The sequence below is a fragment of the Amphiprion ocellaris genome, chromosome 19, assembly GCF_022539595.1.
Source record: "Amphiprion ocellaris isolate individual 3 ecotype Okinawa chromosome 19, ASM2253959v1, whole genome shotgun sequence".
Lineage (NCBI taxonomy): Eukaryota > Metazoa > Chordata > Actinopteri > Pomacentridae > Amphiprion > Amphiprion ocellaris.
The window spans coordinates 25882926-25906600 of NC_072784.1; the positions used below are offsets into that span (position 1 = coordinate 25882926).

Sequence of the window (23675 nt, forward strand, 5' to 3'; positions counted from 1 at the left end):
AGGCTCCGTCTCTTTGGAAGTGTAATAATTTAAACCACAAAAATGCTTGTTTCTTTTCTATTTATCTGCATTTTTCATCTGTCTACTACATTCAGATTACTGCAAACTAAGAATGAAATTATAGCGATTCTATTCAACATTTTACAACTTTTTGTAAACTAAAGCACTTTCAGTGTCTTCTAGAGTGGTCTATTAGCCGTTAGCATGACTCGTAGCTAACGTTATCTCTGGTGCTAACAGCAACATGTTTTACATTGAAGTGATACCATCGGCTGGAAGTGCTGCGGTGATCAGAAAGCTTTTTATTGCACAATTTGCACACAATCAGGCTTTTATTCAAGCTGCCATCAGGAAGATTTAAAAAAAAAAAAACAACTTTCCTCCCAAAAAGCACAATGTGTTCTCGTCTTCCTTCACTGTTCACCAAACCTCCTGTGTGCTGTCGTCACTCCTGTGTATCTTCTTCACTGCAGACCATAGACCGTATGCTGCGGACAGACTTTAGGTTCATTACCGCCACCTACTGGGCTGGAGTGTTCATCAGTGTTACCTTTGTGCCACAAATTAGAGAACTGGGAAAGGTGCGATTAAATGCTTTAATTATTTAACACGTCATTTTCCCTGTGATTAATTAATCGAAATGAACGCGTTAAACCCCAGTCATATATATATATATGTGCAAGATTGTGTGGCTCCATCCTGTAGATGTATTCTGTGACATTGCACTGTTTTTTGGATGCAGAAAGATTTAGATGTATCCATTTAGGGCCATGATTTAGTGTTTTCTTGTAGTTTATTGATCAAACAATTACCCGATTCAATGATTTAAATGATTGCAACTAGAAATTTTGGTTTTGTTTAGCTACCCTTCTTGAAAGCAACCACATGTGAACAAACAACAATAAATTAGCATTAATGTACCTGTCAACAGGAATGTTATAGTGGTTTTTAGCATCACAGACAGCTGTTATTTATGGAGGCTCTCAGACAGATGTTATTAGACAAGGAGACAATAGATATAAAACACGTTTTTGTATGTAGCTTACATTATTCTAAGGGTGATCACAAAGTAAATGGACCTGACCTTGTTCTATTTTTTCCTACACTTTTAAGAAAAGTGTGTATTTGCCACACAATTTTAGATCTTTTATACTGAAAAATATATTTAAATGATTCAATAACTAATAAATAATTTAAACTATATATTTTGAAAATACCAATTAATCTTCAACCTGTTGTTTGAATAATGGACCAAAAACTCTCATCTCATCTTACATAAATACTTTATTATCAGTGAAAGAAGCCAGAATATAAACCATTATATTTGTCCAATATTTTCAGATAGTAGTGAGCTACATGCAAATGTCATGAAACAGCTTCATGTCTGCTTTAAATACATCTTAATAAATTGATACAAGTTTCAGAAGTTGCAGTAAATGCTGGATAATGCTACATCTAGTGGTACAAAACATTAACAACCATATTTTAATGCAAATATTGATGCAATATGCTGAGTTATGTTTCAATAAAAACCCAAGCAGTTGTCTCCAAGTTACACAACCATCGCATGATGTACTGACCTGTAAAGTAAAATGTGAACATAATTTCACTGTGATTAATTTGTTGTATTTTAACAGGTACTAAATGTGCATCTAAAAAAAATTCTGTGCTTGTTGCTCCCTCTGGTGGCTTTCTGCTGCTTCTACTCAAACACACAACAACAAATCAATTTTTTCCACAGTAAAAAGGTTATACATAATATAATGTACACTGTATAACAAGGAAAGTTACACCTAATGGCAGAAATGTATTGAAACAGCAGATGCCAGCAGCCAACTCTTCTCAGAAAGACTCAAACAACTTCATTCTTTCTTGGATGGAAAGGCCTTCTTTTAAACTCTGGAGGATAAACACATTCAAGACACAGAGATAAATGGAAAAATGGAAAGTAAATGAAAGTGTTACAGCTCTAGTTGGTGCAGCTGAAAGATTTAAAATGGGTTTATATAAAGTAAACATTGTAAAGTAGCACCAGTCAACAGACAAGATCACAATTACTTTCTAAAAATTCACAGAAATCATAATTTGCAAAGCCTTTGGATTTGGACACTTCAATTGGTGAAATAACTGAAAACTGTCACGTTGATGCTGCAACATTTTCCTTTTTTTGTTTTTTTTTTTTTACCTTTGATCGAACTCCGCGTATTTGCCGCAGGAGGTACGATTTCTCCGCTTTCTTCAGAAAAGCTGAGCTGTGTGAGTTTATCGCTGGGTTTTCTGGGGAAAAAAAAGGAAAATAAGCGCAGGGATGGAATAAATAAAGGACCATCTGAACATGCATTTTATTAACCATGTGTTGATAAAGGACACATTTAAAAAGGCAGCATTTCATTTTATATATCAAGTTAAAAGTATCTCACCGTGGCTCTGTCCTGAAGCATCTTTGTTTGGAGACCAAGTGCCAAATTTAAAATTTTCATCGTGTTGATGAGCTTCACTCTGGCTGTTTGTATAAAGGGCCTGGAGCTTACTCTGGGCATATATTTTGTCCTGTAAAACACACACACACAGTTTTTTGTTAGATATTGAATGGAATTGTGCTGAAGTGAAATCTTTACATTTTTGTTTCATTTAAATTCATCCACAAGTTTAATTAAATACCAACTAAAACATGTTTGTATGAATGAAATTTCCATACCATTCGAGCAATCTTCAGCTCCTCTCTGAGAGACTGGGCTTCATGTCTGAGAAACTGCATCTCAGCCTCTCTGGCCCTCAGAATCACCTACAAAACAAGGAAAACACATCAGTGTCTGCATCATTGCATCATAAGGCAGCCCTAACTCAAAACGGCACAACTTTCAGTAGAGTTTTACACTTACTTCCATTTCATATGAGCTGTCAACATGTGATTGTTTCCCATTCAGTGTGAAATGCAGCGGAGACATTTCGTCTGTGTCTCTCTTAAAGGAAGAATAATTATAGTTAATCGTTTCATCCTGTTCACTTTGATGAGAAGTGCATATAAGCTTAGTGATAACAGTATGTTTATACCTGTTTCTTTCTGAGCTCCTGGTTTTCATTTTGGTACAGCACCAGTGATTTTCTTTCGTCCTGCAGCTCCTGGCTCAGCTGGTTGTTTTCCAGGCATTTCTTGGTGTGCTGAACTGACAAAACCTCCAGCTCCTTTTGCAATAACTGGATCTCCTTCCTGGGATGATGAAACAGAAGCACAGACTTGCACAGGTTTCAGAAGAAAAGGACATACACTACCGTTGAAAAGTTTGGGGTCACTTAGAAATGTCCTTATTTTTGAAAGAAAAACAATTTGTTGTATAAAGTAGACATCATAAAACAACACAATACAGTGCGATACAGAAGCCCTCAAATATACATTACCGTTCAAAAGTTTGGGGTCACCCAGACCATTTCATGTTTTCCATGAAAACTCACACTTTCATTCATGTGCTAACATGATTGCACAAGGGTTTTCTAATCATCAATTAGCCTTTCAACACAACTAGCTAACACAATGTAGCATTAGAACACAGGAATGATGTTTGCTGGAAATGTTCCTCTGTACCCCTATGGAGATTAAAAAATCAGCCATTTCCAGCTAGAATAGTCATTTAGCACATTAACAATGTCTAGACTGTATTTCTGATTAATTTAATGTTATCTTCATTGAAAAAAAATGCTTTTCTTTCAAATATAAGGACATTTCTAAGTGACCCTAGTGTATGCTGCAGGAAAAGAATGCATATTTAAGTAGCTTCAGTGTGAGAGAAAAATAAAAGTATTTTGAAACGTTCATTAGTGACTCACTCATATTCAATGTGGAGTTGTGTGAAGTCTGAACTCTCTCTGATGTGCTGAGACTGTCGGCTTCTCTCCAGCTCCTGTTTGTGAGCCCTTCGCATCGCTACGATGGCTGTGAAATGCAAAGTATGCAAAGCAATTATGCAATTTCACTAATCAGATGCCATTTTTTCATTTTATTAGGGGTGTTTACAGTCCAGTGCCTGTCAATTACCACAGATAACTTCTCCACCCAAAATGTAATTAATTACTGAAGATGAATTTCAGTTTCTTTTGCCCACAGAGATTTATATTTGTATGGTGTTTTACTGAAAGTGATTTACCTGCCATTGTGGCTGCTGTCTCCTCCTGCAGGAGCTGGTCCTTCTCCCTCTGAAGTTCAGCCACCTCTTTCTGATGCTGCTGATTTAAATCTCCTATCAGTTTCCTGTGTGTTTCCTCCATAGCAGCGAAACCCTTGTCACAGGAGGCCTAGTTTGACATTTAGAAATCGTTTTTTTATTAATATATGTTTACAAGGACAGAAGCTATGACATTATCATGAGGGCTTGTGTGTGCGATTTAAGGATTTTGATGTCAAGTTTTAGAAATGTGAGCAACAAAGACAAGAAAACTAAGTGTTTTGTCTACACTTACTCCACAGTAGTCATTGTAATAATCCTAAACAGGTAAAACTGAAGAAAACTATTGATTTGGAGAATTTAAATTAGCAACATAAAAGCCAGGAAAATGGATGCTTTCTGTATATTTAAAAGATATCTAAATATTTTTCTCAATCCTTAAGAAATAGACTGTTTTCTGAAAGCTGATATTTGTTTAAAAACATACTTTAAAATCTATCATTAGTGTTTATTACCTGAAGTTTTTCCATATCTTTCTGATAAGCCTCTCTCATGGCCACTGCATCACCTCCCAGCTTCAGGATGCTGCTCTGGTCTGGTAGATGAGATGTATTTTCTGTGAAACAAGGTGATTTCTCTTTGGAAACACAAGACTCGATGTAATGACCATGCAAGTGTTTCATCTCCTCCTCATGGATCTGCTGCAGTTCCCTTATCTTCTCTTGAAAGTCTGCTTCCAGTTTTTGCATCCTCTCCTCGTGAAAATCCTCAATCTTCTGTATGTCTTCCAGCAGTCTCTGGTTTCCGGTTTGTACAGTTATAATCTTTTGCTCGGCTCGCTCTAGTTCTTCTCTGAGTTCACTGTTGTCCTCCTGCAGCTGACATAAGGTTTGATTACAAGCCTCCTGCTCGTCCAATAAGTTCATGTCCTGCTCTTTGCACAGACTTTGCAGTTTGTTCTGTAACGTCTCACTTTGCTGAATCTCCTGCTCTAAATCCAGGTAGAGCCTGTCTGACAAGTAAATTAACTTTGCCTGCTCCTGCATATAATTTAACTCCAGTGCAGAAGCGTTTTCCACGCTGTGGTCCTGGCTGCACTCGCTGACTGCTCTTTTATCATCCGGGATCTCTTGGCAGACTTGGCGTAAGAATTTAGCTCTTCTTTGCAGCCTGGATATGAGCCTCTGTAACCAGTCCAGTTCTTTCTCTGAGTCGACCTCTTTGTCTTCAGATTTGACTGGTTTTGCAGCTTCTTTCAAACCATCCACCGGCTCCTCATAATGAGCCAACTCCGGTGGACTGATATCTGCCAATCCTTCCCTTTGAAGTTCTTGATTATTCACTTGAGTCACATTTTCATATTGTTGCTGGAATTTTAAGGCAGCATAAATGAGCTCTGCTTCAGCACAGACTCTGTTGATTGCACTCTGTAAAGTTTCATCACTGACACAGTCGGTTCTTCCAGATTGTATCCTTTCTTCTCTTTTTAATGCTATTCTTTGGGTGATTATATTTTTGTACCTGTGCGTGACATCTCCCTCATTCTCCTTTGATACAAAGGACAGCTGGAAAACACCACATTGACTCTGAAGCACAGACATCATTTTTTCTACTACAAATAATTCCCTCTTTAACCACTTCTCGATACTTAATATGTCATCCGCTGAGGGCTGTGTGTCACTTTTTGTACTCTCAGCTAGTTTCTCATCATTCAAGATTTTGCCCTCTCCTCTGCTGGCATTATAAGATTCATGCTGTTGTTTCTCTGCATCCTTCTCCCCCTGCTGAAGACAAGCAACAACAGTGGCTAGCTGCCTCTCAAAATCTGGAATATTAATGGCGGGAGCTTGAAGCCTCTCCCTACAGGCCTGTATGATGTTCAGAGCGACCTGGAACCTGCCGACTAGCATCCTGCAGCGGTTCTCCGTCTCCTGGGCAAAGCGATGGTTCTGCTTTGCCTGACTGTGCAGCAGCAGACTGAGGTGCTGGGCGGTGGCTCGGCTCTGGGTCAGCTGGGAGCAGAGGTGGGGGTCCTGGCAGCTGATGGGAGTCTGGTGTTCCTCAAGTCTTTGCGTAATGTTCCTTAGTTTCTCCTCTGTTAGGTAAAGCTTGGTTTCAAGTAACTGGATGACAGACATGAACCTTTCTGGGCCATCTCCTGCAGTGACGATGTACTGGTACGATGCATCGACTGATCGAGAGCGTCTTCTTGAATCTTTATGAGAGCTATCAGACATCTGGCAACTCTCCATTACCTCTGTCCTGCTTTCATTTGGCTCAGTTGTTTGCTGTAGTCTGTCATTATGCTGAAGATACTCTGAGGTCTCATCTTTCTGCTGAGAAGAGCCACAGTTGCAAACTTTCATCAGTTCATTTAGTTTAAGTTCCGTCTCCTCCAAGCTGTTACCCAAGACTTCCATCTTTAGCAAAACCTCACTCAGCTCCTGCTCCTTCCTGTCCAGGAGTCTCTCGTAGCCTTCTCGTATTTCCTGTGTTTCAGACTCTCTTTGTTGCACCTTCCCTAACGCCACCTGCAGCTCCTCACAGGCTCTCTCATAGGAATGTTCCAGGTTGTAGTAGTGAGTTTCGTCTGTCTTCAAGCGACCCTGCAGCCTGCTCACCTCCCGGTCTGCCTCTGATAACTGGTTCTGCAGCTCTTGGCAGTGATGTTTGTCCTGTTCTCGTTCCTCTTGCAGTCGCTGCACAGCAGATACAGTACAGGTCAGCTCCTCCTGAAGCTGTTGTTGCGCCTCCTCTATCTCCCTCGTCCACGTCTGACTCTTACTGAGGTTCTCCACCTGCTGCTCTGCCTTGTCCAGCTTCTCCTGAAGGTCTTGGGAATGTTTTTCAGCCTGAGCCAGACTGGCAGCCAGGCTCCTCCGTTCTCTCTCCTGACTTGCTTGCAGGAGCGTGAGATGTTTCTGCAGTCGAGCTTCTTTTTGAGCCTGAGCATCCTCGTAATCATGAAGCTGAGCAGACACCTCTTGGAGATTAATCCGCAGTTGTTCCGCTTCCTCCTGGAGACTTTGGTAGCTCTGTAATTCCTGCTGAAGCTGTGTCAAGCGGGACTCCTTCTCCCTCCTCTGCTCCTCACTGATTTTCAGCTGGGACTTCAACAAGGCCACACATTGCTCCCACTCCTGCTGCTGCTCCTGGAACCGTCGACGGTCCTGCTCCAGATGGGCTTGTGCGAGCGCCGTGGCATCTCCTGTGACCAGCAGCTGTGCTTGTTGAGCTACGAGGTCGATTCTTCGCCGTAGTTCAGCTTCTCTGGCTTCCTCGTGGCTCCTCTTTTGGGCCTCCACCTCAAGGCGGAGGTTGTGATTTATCTTCTGCAGCTGCTGTAAAGCCGAAGCTTGCTCTGGAGATGAGCTGGTGCCATTCTACAAGTCAATATATGATATGTAACATTAGAATTCCTGATATTTTAAAAGACCAGTTTGCATTTTTAAGAGAGAATTTGGACACTTTTTGCATAAAATGAAAACTGTGGATTTTGTTAAACATCACAGAAATTGAAAATCATGTAGGAAAGAACCTTTTTTGTGCATTATTGACAGTAGTAATGATCTCATCTATAATGTTTGAAATATACATATGTGTACATCTAGGTTTTACAAAAGACTTAAAGTTAAAATGAATCATTCTAATGCAATTCATTGTCCTCATGGGCAGATAGTTTCAGTTTAAGATCTCTACCTCATTATTTATAAAATTGTGACTTTCTTCCAATCTTCTATTGTTGTTTTTAGAATTGATCTTTTTAAAAAATATTTTCTTACTGTTATTGCACAGCCTTGAGAACAGTCACTTTGCATTTCACACAGGAGTATAGAGTGAATTCTGAAGATTTTTAAACACTCTTTGCGCTTCTTTTTTGCAGTGGAGAGTTTTTGTGCAGCAGCAGTTTGTAGGACAGCGGGAACAGCCTTTCTTACTGTTTTGAAGGGGTAACGTCGAGAAAGAAGCCAGTTTCAGCTCTGCTTCTTTGCTCATGGACACAAACCAAGACTCCCATAACAGATACTGACACTGGTTCTATGATTCTTCCAACTGGTAAAAACTGTCTAAACAATTAATTCTTACTCTTTTTTGCTCATTTTGAAAGCTGTGTTTGTGTAACATGTCACTAATTTGGTGAAGTTTTATCGATATGTTTGTTTTACTTGAACTATAGGAAGAAAAAATCATCTTCCATGCAGTGCAAGGCTGGATTATTTCTATTTTAGTCAGTTAGCCCAGACGTCAATTAATTCTGGAGGCGAGACATCTGAATGTAATGTCTTACTCCACCATTAATCATCATGTACATGAAACCTGTTAACTGTGCTGCTAATATCAATTGAAATGGATTTATTTTTTGTCTGTTTTCTGCTCCGTACTTGGGGACAAAACCTTGAATGGCTCTCTCTCTCCTGTTGCAGCTCATCCTGCAGATTCCTGTTTAGCTGCTGAAGTCGAGACAGTTCTTTCTGGGTTTGTTCCAGCTGCAGAGAAATATTAACAAACACAAACTCTTAAATGCTTTTTTTGCACTTTGCACAGAATTCCTTACTAGATTCAGCTGCTTGTTATTTCTAGTTTGGTATCATCACTTTGGTATGGCAGATTGTATTTGGTATGGCACATTGTATTGTGGTGGAATTACAAATCTAATCTCACCTCTTTGACTAGTTGCCCAGTTTTCTGCTCACACTGAAGAGTTTCCTTGTCTTCTGTGTTGGCAGTGGTTGTCGATACCTGCTGCTCTTCTCTGTGGGTTGTGGTTTCGACATGCTTAATTGTACTCTGTGTGTTTGGATCTTCATCAAAACACTTGTCATTATGCAGCACCTCTGTGGAATTAGAGCTGTCACTTTGGGTTCCTTTGACATGCAGTGATGCATCTGTCATAGCTGGTGCACAGAAGATAACACAGAAATACATTAAGTACAGTGTGATATATGGCAAAACAATATCCATCCATCCATTATCTATACACCGCTTATTCCTCATTAGGGTCACAGGAGGGAGGGAGTCCATCCCAGTTGACTTAGTGTGAAGGCAGGGGACACCCTGGACAGGTCACCAGTCTATCGCTGGGCTATGTATACAGACAAACAATCACACTTACATTCACACCTATAGACAATTTTGAGTAAGCAATTAACCTCATCATGTTTTGGACTGTGTGAGGAGTCGGAGAACCCAGGGAAAACCCACGCATGCACAGGGAGAACATGAAAACTCCATGCAGAAAGATCCTGGGAAGGCCAGTACGCAAACCAGGGATCATCTGGCTACAAGACGAAAGTGCTAACCACCAAGCTACTGTGCAGCCGCAAAACAATATGCTGACATGTATTTCTCCTCATGTGTCTGTGGACCAAATAATTGTTTGGTCTGTAATTGCAAACCAGTATTACAGTAAAGTGTTGATACAAAGCAGCATTTCACATTCAAAAATAAAGCCTGATCCAGTTTACAGCCAGAACTGACTCTCTAAATGTAAGTACTGCTATATCACAAATCTAAATCTAATATGTATAGAAAGTATCTACATCAATTTTACATTTGGAGCTTTGATTTTGTTTAGTGGCTCACCAATTTGTGTGGATCTGATGAGGCATTGATGAGCACCTTCATCCTCATCCACATGGTGTGGAGGGCTGGTAGGAGATGATTCAGAGGAGGCAGAGGATGAATCAGGGAGAGGAGAAGATAAGTTCCCATCAGCTGAGCTCTGCTTTCTTTCCAGCTGCAGTTTGGGCTCCTGTTTTTGCTGCTGTTCGTGTGAAACCTCTGTTCGATCAGCAGTTCTGAGCTCTTGCAACAGCTCAGTCTCCTGCTCTGAAAGGGAGCTGCGAACACAAGCAGAAACTTTATAATGCAAAGGACAATTTGTGAAGTTAAATCGACAAACATCCTGATCAGCCCATGTCAAAACAAACATAATTCAAGAAATATGTCGCTGCATCCTCTCCGATTGTTTACTTATTTGTCATTTAGGATTTAAAACTAAGTTCTGTAAAACATTTCTGCATGAATTTTAAGACTTTTTTCTTTTCATTCATGGCAATTTTTGTAGCTTCACCCTCAAAAAGCATCTCATCTGGGAAGCCTTGATAATGGTTCATTTTGTCAATAAATGCCATTAAAATTAGTGAGGACACAGACAGAATAGTTTCCAGCAGACTGAAATAACTGAAAGGTCCCAGCAGATTTTTAATAACTTGCCCTTGAAAATACAAAAAAAGTGAAACCATTTTTGAACAAGGGTTGTGTTGCAGCCCCAGAAATTTCCTGAGTCAATATAAATGGATGTTGCATATTTCCTGCTAAAAACATAGACTTTGGTCGACGTTTCACCAACTTTTGAGGCTTCTGACATCAGTAGAATATAATAATAATAATAATAATAAATTTTATTTATAAAGCGCTTTTCCAAAAGCTCAAAGACGCTGTACATAAAATACAATAAGATAGAACAAAACAGATAATTAAAATCAGTAGATAGTAGATAGAATATGATGTGCTGCAAATATAAGCCAAGGTTTATGTTCTCTTATTTGTTTTTTGAAAACCAAAACTAACTTCTGTAAAATATTTTGGCTTTCTTTTCAGATTTCGTTTTCAGATGAGGATTCAACCTAAAAAAAATCATGTTATGTAGGAAGCCATTTTAAATGTTCAGTATCTCCAGAAACAAAACTCCCAGTCATGAAATTTAGTGAGGACACAGACAAGATTATTTCCAGTTGATAGAAATGACTAAATGGCTCCAGCAATGACCAGCTCATTAATTACTGGCCCTTGAAAATGAAAAAAAGTGCAACATTTTTATACAGAGGTGGTAATTTGTGCCCCTGAAAGTTCCTGTAAGTGTATGTATATGGATGCATTCCTATTTCCAACTAAAAATACAATCTTTGGTCGACTTTCCAACAACTTTTGAGGCCTCTAACATTAGTAGAATTGATTGTATTGCAAGTACTATAAGCCAAGGTGCCACTTTTATTGCTTTATGGACGTGCCAAAATGGTGATGTGGACTCATTCATAGGATCACAGCAACAGGTGTGCATAGACGTCTATATATAGTCATTATATGTGTAAAGTGAGTTGTGTCCATGTTGTCTTCATGGTGAAACTTAACAACATATGAGGCTTATTTTGCCTCACTTGCTATGATCCCTGCTCTGGCCCCTGTCCTCCCTTTTCCCCCATAACTATATCTGTCTATTATCTGTCGCTCCCTCTTCTCTCTTTCTCTATGTCCTGTCTCTCCCTCCTGTGTCTCTCTTAGGCCTTGTCCACACGTAGCTGGGTATCTCACAAAACGAAGATATTTTTCTACGATTCGGCCTATCATCCACACGAAAACGCAGATTTACGTCATCAAAAACGATTCTTTTTAAAAACTCCGACCAAAGTGAAGATTTGCGAATTCTCCGTTTTATGCGTCTGCATGTGGACATCAGTAACCGGGGTTTTGCGTTTCGAAACGTCACCACCTGCGACAAAATATGTTCTTACGTCACATATGCGACCTGTGTTTACATTCGGTAACAGTATGGATGCTCTCACAAGGTTTTGGGCGCTGTTTCTTGTACAGGCGCTTTTTACTTGCTTGTTTTTACAAGCCCAGATACTGCTCCACATTCAACAACACAGGCGAAGGACGACGTTAAGGACGGTTATTCTCCACCACCTTGCTAGGATTTGGGGAACTACTGCCACCTAAAGGTCCGGCATGCTTATGAATGTGCTGAAAAACGCACTTATGCGGTTAGGTGTGGATGAAGTTTTTTTCTAAAAACGAGGTGGTGTGTACGTAAGTTTTTTTCTAGACAGAGGGAGCAGGATATTCGGTTTTACAAAAACCCTGCTACGTGTGGACAAGGCCTCAGTCTTCCTATCTCTCTCTCCCCTGTTTGTCTCTCTGCTCCTTGCTACTCTCAGCTGCCTGCACTCTGCTGATTACTGCAGCTGACACTCATTGCAGTAATCAGTTCACTCAGCTCACCTGCCCACTACCTCACCTGTATAAGTTCACCTCTTTCAGTCACTCCCTGCTGGACTATAGACTGTCAGATCTCCTCTTGGACTCAGTTTACCCCCCTGGATTTCCCCACGTGGACTCAATTCAGTCCCTGTATCATCTCCAGACTGCAATATCCACCCATGGACCCAGGTCTTCCCACCAGATTCCCATCAATACCATCTCTGTCTCCAGCCTGTTCTTCTCCTGTCTTCTTTCTTGTCAGTTCTTGGATTCCCTGTGCCCACTTCCCTGCCCCTTTAGTTTAGCTCTCCTGGTTTTGTGAGTTTTTTTTGTTTAGCTGTGAGTTTTGTAGTGTGGCTTATTTTTTAGTATTAGATTTGGTTTAGTCTCCCCCTCTGTTCGGTTTTCCCTTTTCTGTGTTGGTTTAGTTCTTGATTTGTTTAAATAAAACCTTTTCCCTATTTACCACCTGTCTGCCATTATCTGTGCCTGCGCCTGGGTTCTCCAACTCCCCCCTCGTAACATCACTGATGTTCCCATATGTACTTAATCACATAAACCCTCAATATAATCAGTCCTAATAGTAAAACAGTGGAGATCTGGGGATGATGTAGTAAACAGCACTTCATCTATAAGTTTGACGCCAGTGATGCAACACTTTAAGAAATCAAAGTCTACCTTGTGGTGTCTTGTGTAACACTGGGTCGCACGTTCTTCAACACCGCTTGGACCCAGTTGCTTCTCATCCCAGCAGTCATTGCACACAATGTGTAAACACCGTCTCTGGTCTGGAAACAGAAATATTACTATTTACCACATGTTTTCAGGAAAGTTAGTCAATTTAGATGGTTTCCAGTTGTATTCATAGTTGCTGTTTAACTGTTTGATTTCTTTGATTTGCCCTCAAGTAGCTTAATTTTTGCTACCAACTTCAACTCCGTTTCCACAAGCTTTTAAAACGGTCTATTAAATCATCTTTTGACTGATATTTTTAGAGGTATTATTAGTTTTAAGCAATTTGGAAATAGTGAGATGTAAAGAAAAATAATAAGTGCAGAGTAGTGAGATTATTGGTAGTAAAACAATATGGCGCTGAAAGTAAAATTGCCAGATTGAAGGTATTTGTATTAGGTAACTTCTGTCAAATCCAGAACCAGAGATAAAATGAGGCATTTGTTTGAAAAGGAAATCACGGGAAACAATAGTTCATAGCAATTCTTCAGTTTTGGAGTTAGATTTGTAAAGGCATGACTGAATTTGACACATACAGCTTACTCAAATAATGCACCACTTGAGCTGGTAAAGCCATCTTACTATTTTTTCCAAGTTATTCTGTTTCCTATGTTTTTAAGGTATACTTGTTTGAATTTACAGTGTGATTTTTACAGGGAGGCTAAAGTCAGTAATGAAGCACGATTCTGAGACCACTGACAATCCTGAATGAGAATCCCTGCTACAAATGAATACAACCAAAATCAAACCTTATATTGTCATGATCTCAATGTAAACATGCTGCCCAGTTTATCTGCTACTGCAAAGGTCCTCAATACCAGGTCCACAGTAGTCTCATATGAGATGCTTCACAAAACAATGGGTGCACAAAACTTAAGTGGAACAAAAAAACAAAATGAGGAGAAATATAACCACTGGTCCACTCCACTCCAACGAGTCCCTGTAATCAAAAATGATACTTAAAAATGCTCTGATTTATTGGATGCTGCTATTATTTGACCTCCCTACCTGTGTACCAGCTGATTAACTTTGACACTTTTAAACACTGAACACGTCAACATAAAAGATAGTGACACTCGCTGTGTGCTTTGGGACTTTGTTTCATTTAATTTAAAGTCAAAAATGAAAGATCTTGCAGTGCAATAACAGAGCAACCAACTGAACCAGCAACACAGTTTAAAGATTTTGCACAAGAAAAATTATACTGCTTCAATAAAAAAAATGAAGGCCCAGGATGGATTCTTGTGGCTCACCTTTACCAATGAGTAAAAATCCAGACTGGACAACTTTTACAATAATTAAAGTTAATGTAGTCATCACCTTTATGTGGCGGGACAAGACTACAGTCATTTTAGGCATATATGTCTGATTCATGCTGACAGAACATGACTTTTGTGGCCTTTAGATCTTTAACTGCAGCATTAGTATTTAAAAGTTCAAACACAAAACTGTAATATGTTCATAAATCTCTAGTTAAAACTAAAAGTACCTGGTTCTTTCCTTTGTTGCAGTGGTGAAGACATGCAGCAGTGGGAACCAGAGACGAGTCCAGTGGCTGAGGGGAGCTGCTGGTTTTCATTATCTCAGCATTATCACCGTGACATTCGTCTTTTTTACTTCTTTAATAAAAATATAAATGAAACAGATTAACAAAACCCCTATCATTGCACAATAACAACATTTCAGAGTGCAAATATAAAACAAAAATTCAAAAATCTTAATAACAAACCTCATTTGCTCCTCAGAGGACGAACGCTGGCCGGAATTCAGAATTTTCGTCCCAGTGGGTTGTGATTTTTTCACTTGTGAACTTGCTTGGTGTGAATCTATGTTAGAGACAATGTAAAGAAGTAGCTGAATAGTGCACAAGTGTGGTGCACATTTATCATAATTCCCTTCATTGGGATGCAAATCCACAAAAACGGGGTATAATAAAAACAAATAGCCACTACATTTAGATTAATACAAGTATTTGGGAATGAATTCAGATAAATTTGCTGTACATCTTTGTCCAAACTACAAATAAATGAATACAATTACCATCTCCAGTGGATCTTTGGTCCAGTCTGCTGAGTGAGCGGCTGCTTCTCATGAATGGAGCAGCGGTGAGGGAGCTGGTGTGGAGGGATGAGAAGCTCCGGCTGCTGCTGAGGCGTAGAGCTTGTCTGCTACCTCTTTTCAAACTGCCACCGACTTTATTTCCAGTGGAGTCGCCACCTCTGCTGCTGAGGCTGATGCTCCTTCCACCACCAACACTGGTTTTACTGCTGATGCCATGTTTAGCTCCACTGCTCACAGGTGCTGTTAATGCTGCTGGCTCCTTTGAATTACAGGGAAAGAGGGCAGAAGTCACAAAAAGATCATCAAATTCTGCATGTTTTTCAGTTGATGAAGATGATATTCCAATGTCAAACATCACACCTCGAGTCCTAACTTGGACCCTTTGACACATACAATCCGATCAACACTGGAGAGCCTTTTAATCCTAACAAGAGCTCTTAATTTACTTAAGTACCATCTGACCCACTCTGTGATCATGCACACACACGAACACGCGCTTTAGACTTAATCACACTTTGGAGAGCCATCAGATAAAAGCTGTCTGTTCCAGTCTGAGTAGCTGCAACCTCACCAACTGCAGAGGCAATAAATCTGTGGCTGCAGCACGCGACAAAGAAATCAATTAGAAGAAGCTTGAGGAGTCCTGACTTTGCAATTCGTGCAGGTTTTAACTGCACTGACTTGATATCCGACCACTAATGGCTTCATAAATCAAAGTATCTCGCAAAAAACATCCCGAGGAAACTGTGTCCATGTTAAACAGATGACACGGCTGGTGGAGTTCAACACAGTTACATTACTGAAGGAGGGGAAGTTGTTTAAACAGAAAAACACAGGATGCAAATTCTACACACTTTGTTTTTTTTTCTTTTAACAACATGAAAAAACACAATGCAATGATTGCAATGATGAAACACCATGAAAATGATTAATCAGTCTCACAGTTTGAAGCATCTTTAACAAAACAAATAGACTGGAAACAATATCAGAATTTTCTGAAATGTCTCATACTGCCCAAGTTTCTCATCTCATTTCTCATGTCTACAGTGTGTGTATTACAGCACAACAGAGCAACAAAAATGTTTACTTTATGTCACCTGTGTTTTGTGACACTCAAATGTAAGACAGTCAAATACATTATCCCTGAATACATATCTCTCCTTGCTGAATGTTTTCAAATGTTTTTTAATCAAAAGAGTCAGAGGTGTCACCCAGCAGATCCTTATTTATGCTTCATTTATATTCCCAAAAGGGAATGACATCTGCAGCATTTTGAATTTCTACTTTAGCACTCACCTTCCCAACTTTCTTCTGTGCAGGTGTGTTGGTCTTAGTGTGTACCAGGGTCTCAGGCCACCTGCTGCGAATAAGATGAAGATACATGAAGCATCAAGGCAACCTGCGCTACCACAAAACGCTTATTTAGTATTATTGCTATGTTTTACTTGGTTGTATTAAGGCATTGAAACCATTTCTGTAGAAATAACTTAATTTAAGAGTGTCACCATCTTCTATAATAACACATTCACAACAGATAAGTTCATTTTAAGGCCTTACTTTTAACAGTAATCATACATATTATGTTTATTTCTAAGGAAACTAGTGGAGGTAACCCATTTTAATAGAAATATTATACAGCTAGTGAGGATTGCTGTCAGCCAAAGTGACCCTGAAGCTGTGTGGTTATTCTTCTCATGAATACACAACTTGTGTGGTAATCAAACAAATGTCATACCAGCTTTGGTGCATAAAGAACTGAATACAGGGAATTTACACACTCAGTGTTATAGCATAAAATTGTCAGTCGCAATCATTTATAAAGCTGCCTGTGTTTTCATTTTAATTGAGCAATCTCTGAAAAGCAAAAGGCCTATTTCCTAAAGCACTACCTTAAACGGTGTAGTATTGTGTAAATTTGATTTCTATCTTTTTTTATATTAACTAATTTTATGTAGAAAATAGATTTTAAAAAAAGCTGACTTACCTTTGTTTATTGAATGACATTTTCAGCCTCACAATAAAAAAAACACCCCAAATATTTAAATAAATGTCACAACTTCTGCCTGATATCGTTATTCATCTGCAAAAAGACTCTTTAGTGAACAAATCACAAACAGGTCTACACAACAGCGTTCCAAAGAAACACGCAGACGAACGTAATCCCCCACGAGTCGACAAACTCCATTAGAGTTTTGCAGGATTAGGCCGATAGATTAACAGGATTACTACACAGTAATTTAAGTGAACTTGACATTTCGGCCTGGAGTGTTGATATTCTCCTGATATTTGTCAGTTTAATATCAAGACTCACATCTGCAGAAAACAATCATGGAGTGAAAAACACACTCAAGTTTGAGGATATTGGCTACTGAGTGTATGTTTTTTTTTTTTCTGTTGAGGACACACAATGACATTAATCAGAGAGCTGTGACCTGACATGAACCATGAAAAATAATTACTAAGATACAACCCCTGTCTGAGTAAAAGTTTCACTGGTACAATGAGAATGAAAGAGGACAAGAAACAACAAGAAAGAGTCTGTTAATCACATCACATAATGCAATTAGAGCTAAAGTGCCTATATTAAGAAGAAATTTAATTATGTGTTGCCAAGGCAATGACATAACCGTGAAATGTAAAATTAATAGGAAAAACACACTATATCAGAAGGTTATGGTGATTATGGTTATTATTTTGAGTATTTTCCCATTTTTCTTATGCCATAATGCAACTCCAATTGCCTGTATTAGATGATATAAGGTACTATTAAAGCAGTACAGTTAATATTTTTATACAGGCAATGGTAACACACTTTTACACACTGGATTTCTTTTTAGAATACAGTGAAAGAAGGTCAAAAGGTCACAAAATACGTGCAATCAATAGACCTTTTTTACAACCCATGATCTGATTTGTCATATTGATAGGAAAGGCTGGTGTTACTATTAACATTAACAATGGCTGTGTTGCATTAAAGTGTCCCAGTGAGCCAGCAGGTGCCTAAAATGAAAAAGCTAAATGGAATTCAGCCATTAATAATTGTATTATTTACAATTATGCACTTTCCCGACTGCAACATGTCCTCCCTTTTTTGATCTTACATGTGCATGTCTATAACATTTACTTTTTAGTAATGTTTATTTTGATAATATTACAGGAAAGAGGGACATATTGAAATATCTGTTCTAATTAACCTCAACCAAAGTGTAAATGTTCCTTGGTAAAGATGTTTAATAAATATTTATTTGCATGATATTGTAAAAGAGGGTGGCATGTTGGAGCATCTGGTTCTGATTAACCTCAGTGTTTAACCTCAGTCTGAGTCAGCAGGTGTACAGTAAACTGCAGATTAGACCTTTCTCCTCCCTTTCCGCTATCTACATGGTACATGGTTCAAAATCCCCTTCACTAAAGGAAACAACAACCTCCAGGCAGCAACCTACACACTGACAATTTCATGTTTTGCAGAAGGTTTGCGTCATGTCTTAAAGGAGCCTTGCTGTTTTGATTTTTCAATCATCAATTTTAACAGCAGTGCTCACCTCCTCGCATGCGAATATTTCACAAAAACTATTTACAGGTGACTAGACAGATAGCTAGATAGATAGATAGCTAGATAGATAGATAGATAGATAGATAGATAGATAGATAGATAGATAGATAGATAGATAGATAGATAGATAGATAGATAGATAGATAGATAGATAGATAGATAAGCAGATAGATAGATAGATGATAGGGGAAACTATGCTGGTGTTTTACCATTTTAAAAAGAGCATTAAAAAGTGTGATTTCATTGGCACCCCAGATTCTTCCTTGTCATTATTATTGTTATTGTTGTTGTTATAAATCAAAAAGAACAAGAAGTAGCATATAGAAGGAAACAGAGCATGAATGTAGCATGAAAACATTTGTCTCAATGCTTTGGTTTCATCATTTCTCAGCAACATAAATTTACTGTTTATTCTTATTATTATTGATTTGATTATCTATCTGCGCTCTATATATTTTAATAGTATTGTAACAGTAAATATTTAATTTCATCTTATTATTTTTTATCTCATCTGGTGTTTCCTCATTGCACGTTATTTGTTCATAATATGAATATATATTATATTATTTGTATTTATTATTATTATTATTATTATTATTATTATTATTATTATTATTATTATTATTATTATTATTATTATTATTATTATTATTATTATTATTATTATTATTACAACAACAGCTTTATTTTTTTAGTCCTGTTGCACTTTGTGTCACATTTAATTTGGATAAAAAGGCTTCATTCTTTTTTCTTTTCCTTCTTTAAAAAAAAACTGATTTATCGCTGTGCTGTGTTTGAGTCTATATAATGACAGAGATGCTGTGTTTTCTCAGCTCTGAGAACTCGGCCGCTGATTGGCTGCTGGGCCATGTGACCTCACAGCTGATTTCGCTGGATGAAGTGTTTTGCTTTTAGCTCATCATTCCATGTAGCCATTTCTGGTTAGCATAGCTGTAGGGTAGCATAGCAGTCATTTGTCAGCTGTAGCAGCGCAACAATGGCCCAGGCAGCACAGGCTAATGCCTTTGACGTAAACAACTCCCAGATTCAGGTGGAACACGATAAAAAGCGGCGACAGTTTGTCATCAGGCTAAACGGTGAGTTCAACATGTAGACATTAGCGTGCTAACTAGCTAGCCGGCTAATGCTAGCTGAGAGGTTGGTGGTGGAACATTAGCTTTCTCCGATGCTAACATCGTCGGCGGTCCCTTAGTGATAACTCCAACTGCCATTTCGGACACAGCAGGGATTATTCAGTTCACATAGGTGTTATGTTTCATTAGTTTGGTTGCAGGAGCAAACCCAAGACGGTAAAACCTGATGAAAAGTGCTGACTTCCCTGACTTGTAACTTCAGCAGCTTCTTTATGGCACGACGACAACATTTTGAAGGCAAATATGCCACAAATAGACATCCCTTTGCATTGGAAGTACACTTTCCTTATAATAACCCAGTTCCTGTCTCCAGCCTTAAATGATGCCTAAAACATCAGTGGTTTCAACTTTCCTGGTTTGGCATGGATTTTATTACTCAGACCCATATATGGGTTATGGCACTTTTTTAAAGTTCAAAACCAAAATATGCACATAGTGATTTGTGTTTTAAACTGTCATTTTTGCTTTGAATGTTATAGTTTATGACAGGTAAGTGTTGCTGGTAATGTGTGTGTATGTACTTCAGTTTAATGTTTTTATAGATTACACAGCTGTGTGGGATGTGTTTACAGCAAAATGTGGGAAGCCATTGTTACCAGAATCAAGATCTTTATCAGTCTCTCTTCATCCAGCAGCATTGTCCCTTCTCCACAGGCACTGGTCTTACTTAGGCAGCCATTTTGTAGTATTACATGTGAATAAACCCTGGGCGTACACATGGCTTTAAGTGCAAATATGTTATAGGTGATTTAGCCTGTGTAGCATGCACAAGCTACAAGTTTTGTGTGTGTTTGTTGCCTCTCATTTTTCCCAGCATGCCCTTGCAAGGTGCTGTCAAGCTGCTATTTGTAAGCTGTTAAAAAAAAATGGGTGGGGTGGTGGCTAATTTAACACCAACAGGAGCTACAACTTCTGTGTGCCCTCAGGGTCTCATGATCGTGCCGTTCTTCTGTATGAATATGTTGGGAAGAAGACGGTGGATTTGCAACACACGGAAGTTCCAGATGCTTACAGAGGAAGAGGAATTGCCAAACATCTGGCGAAGGTAAAACTAACTCAAATTCAGTCTAAAATGAGAGAAGATTTCTCTTTTCCTCCATATTTCAAAGGCCTAATGTGCTAATAATAAAAATAAAAAAGTTTCTGAATTATGTTGCTTTGGCAGGCCGTTTTTGTCTGCACTTGCATCACAAATAGGTTTTAGAATTTTGCATGTAAAGCTGCAACTATTGGTCAACTAATCATTCAAATTTTTTAGAGTAATTTTTCATCAAATGAGAGAATTTTCTGCGTTGCCTGGTCTTACATTATAGTAAATTGTAAATATATTTGTGTTTTGGACACACAAAACAAAATATTTCATGGCATTACCTGTTGCTGTAGGATGGACTTGTTTTCTGATAATTGTCATATTGATCAATTATGAAAATCATTATTAGTTTTAGCATTAAGTTAAACCTCATACACCTAAGTGAATGACATTGTGTGCATATGAATCCAAATTTATCGATTGTCAACTGAAATTAATGACTTCCTATTTTGATTATCAGTTCATCGATCTGAGTAATTTTTTGAGAGCAAAAGTCAAGTATTCTAGCTTCTTAAATATGAGTATTTTCCTTTTTAAACTCTGTGACAGTAGACTCAATATCTTAGTGTTTGGTGACATCATCTTGGGCTTTGGGTAACACTTTTTCTGTGACATTTTGTAGGTCAAACAACTTATCAATAAACCAAGAAAATAATCAACAAGTTATCTGATACACAAAATAATTCTCTGTTGCACTCCCCCTGTGTATTTTGAAAAGTATGTTATTTAAGTGACTGCTGTACAGATTTACCCTTTAAATGCCTTCTCCCTCACCCCTGAATGTGCAATATTTATACTTCATTGCAGTATTTATGGTTGTGTAGAGTATTCATATTATGTGCAATAATCATGCATAGAGCAGGTCTATAACCACACAACTGATTCTACATTGTTTATATGCTTACATTCTGGTCCATATTTGCTCTTTTGCATATATTTTGATTAATATTGCTTTATATAATTTATTTTTGAATGCTGCTAATACAGAGAGTGCTAAACTGATTTTCAGTGGTTTTGTAAGTGACAATAAAGACCTATTCTATTCTATCCTATCCTATTCTATTCTTAAATGTGGCATTGTGTAGTCAAACACACTTTACAAGGTTGAATGTTGACATGTTTTCATATAAAATGAGAACTGAAGAAACGCCTGAATAATTCAGATGTTTTTTTACAATATGTGATGGCAGGCAGCCATGGATTTTGTGGTGGAAGAAGACCTGAAAGCGCACCTGACCTGCTGGTACATTCAGAAATATGTCAAAGAGAATCCTCAGCCTCAGTACTTTGAACATATTTATCAATGACCCTACATGGCTCTGCAAAAAGAGGAGAGCTGGAGAAAGAGACTCCCAGAAGAGAAATACTGTGTATGCAGCATGCTTTGGAGTTACAGGATGGTAAACAACAAAGGACCTTCCAGGCATTGTTCAACATGACACTGAGTGAATCCCAAGACAACTGATCTCACACCAAAGATGTCTGTGAGGTGAATGTTGGATCGACCAGTCAGTTATGTCCACACCACGAGGATTCAGCACGAGCAGGAAGCGAAACAGCAGGTCACGACTTGTAAAAACCAAGCAACCAAAGGTTAAGCATGTTACCTCAGGCAGAAACTTCCAGGATCTATACCCAACAATGACTTGAAGCAAACGTAAGGCATGTATTGCGAGCTGATGTGAGTCAGATGTTAAAGTGTGTTGCAAACTTCCTTTGGACTCACTGGTTGTGAGCAGCGCTACCAGATGACCAGCCTTGGCGTCTTTATATGGGATGGTTTGGATACAAAAGCAATTAAGACTCCACTGACACTCAAATGATCGTGACATTTAGTTTTTAACTCCTTCACGATATTTTAGTTTTGTTATTCTTTTCCCACTTTTAGAAATTATTTCTTAGGTCTAAAGTGTTACCATTAGAGGGTTGCATCTTTGAAACAACAAGCCACTCAACATATTTTTTTCTAGGTAATTGCAAAGAGGTATAGGCATACAGTTGGTGGGGAATTCATTAGTTTTACTGTATTTTTAAGATATGCATTTTCCCAAACTCTCAGTTTGGATCCAATTTTTCTCCATCCACTTAAATTTTTCCACTTTCAGAAATTAAATGTTGATTATTAGAGTCATGAATTGATTCACTGATTCAAAGTGGAGGGCTGTTAAAGCCCCAGATTCCAAACTGACCCTGACTAAGCCTCAAGAAAAGCAAATTTTCTTCAGTGTAAATGTTAAATGTGAGACGCACCCATGCGATGAACTGCTTTTTAAGTCTGTCACTATACGACGCAACACTTCAGCATGGATATAGATGAATATCTCTGCTCAAACCAGCAACAAAAACAACACTGTTACATTCAGGGCATTTACATTCTGTGGTGTCAGACACTCCTTTGTTCTGCCATTCAGGAAAATGACATTGAATGGCTGAAGCTTGGACTTTTCTCGTCATTTTATCTATTTTTTTTTTCCTTTTTCCCTCAGCACATGTCATAGTGGTAAAATTAATCGCAACAAACAATATTTTTTAAAAAAAACTTTTGACTTTTCAGGAGGTTTTGCTGTTGACAATCTTAAGTGTTGAGAAAAATACCTCAGGTTACTCAACACGCTCTGGCAGGACAGTGCAGCCTCTGTCTACTTTAATAACTTAGGAAACCACCTGCAGGAATCCAACATCTCTTTGTAAAACTTTCCTTTGGGTGGCACTTGTCTAGTCATAGGCCAAGGCATTCAAGGTATTCTTTTTTTTTTTTTTTTTATTGTGTTATATTTGTGTGTTTCTTTGAAAAGAAGCAAATGCCCAACTTAAGTTTCAAGCGGTTGTGTTTAACAAATGCATTATGATGTTACAATCCTTGTTACATTGTTTTGTGCTTGAGACACTTTTTTTCTTCGTACTTGTTGTCAATGAGTAAATAAATCTAATACACAATCTAA

The 23675-nt window shown here is 38.4% G+C and overlaps 2 protein-coding genes across 2 annotated transcripts; one reads left to right on the forward strand and one right to left on the reverse strand.

Moving 5' to 3' along the window:
* Positions 1-1266: 1266 nt before the first annotated feature.
* LOC111565344 (trichohyalin-like) lies at positions 1267-17062 on the reverse strand. The gene is made up of 18 exons (XM_035945988.2): positions 16921-17062; positions 16233-16296; positions 14916-15195; positions 14605-14701; positions 14365-14494; positions 12822-12931; positions 9744-10000; positions 8823-9055; positions 8543-8647; positions 4676-7543; positions 4143-4290; positions 3826-3931; positions 3055-3211; positions 2883-2963; positions 2699-2785; positions 2421-2550; positions 2186-2277; positions 1267-1899 (listed from the first exon to the last, which is right to left on the reverse strand). Exons 1-18 carry the CDS (start codon positions 16938-16940, stop codon positions 1843-1845), a joined length of 5022 nt encoding a protein of 1673 aa, XP_035801881.2. The 5' UTR covers positions 16941-17062; the 3' UTR covers positions 1267-1842.
* A 2328-nt stretch (positions 17063-19390) lies between these two features.
* On the forward strand, positions 19391-23675 carry natd1 (protein NATD1). Its single transcript, XM_023265412.3, has 3 exons — positions 19391-19586; positions 20570-20688; positions 21924-23675. The coding sequence occupies exons 1-3, from the start codon at positions 19487-19489 to the stop codon at positions 22038-22040; spliced, it is 336 nt and encodes a 111-aa protein (XP_023121180.2). The 5' UTR covers positions 19391-19486; the 3' UTR covers positions 22041-23675.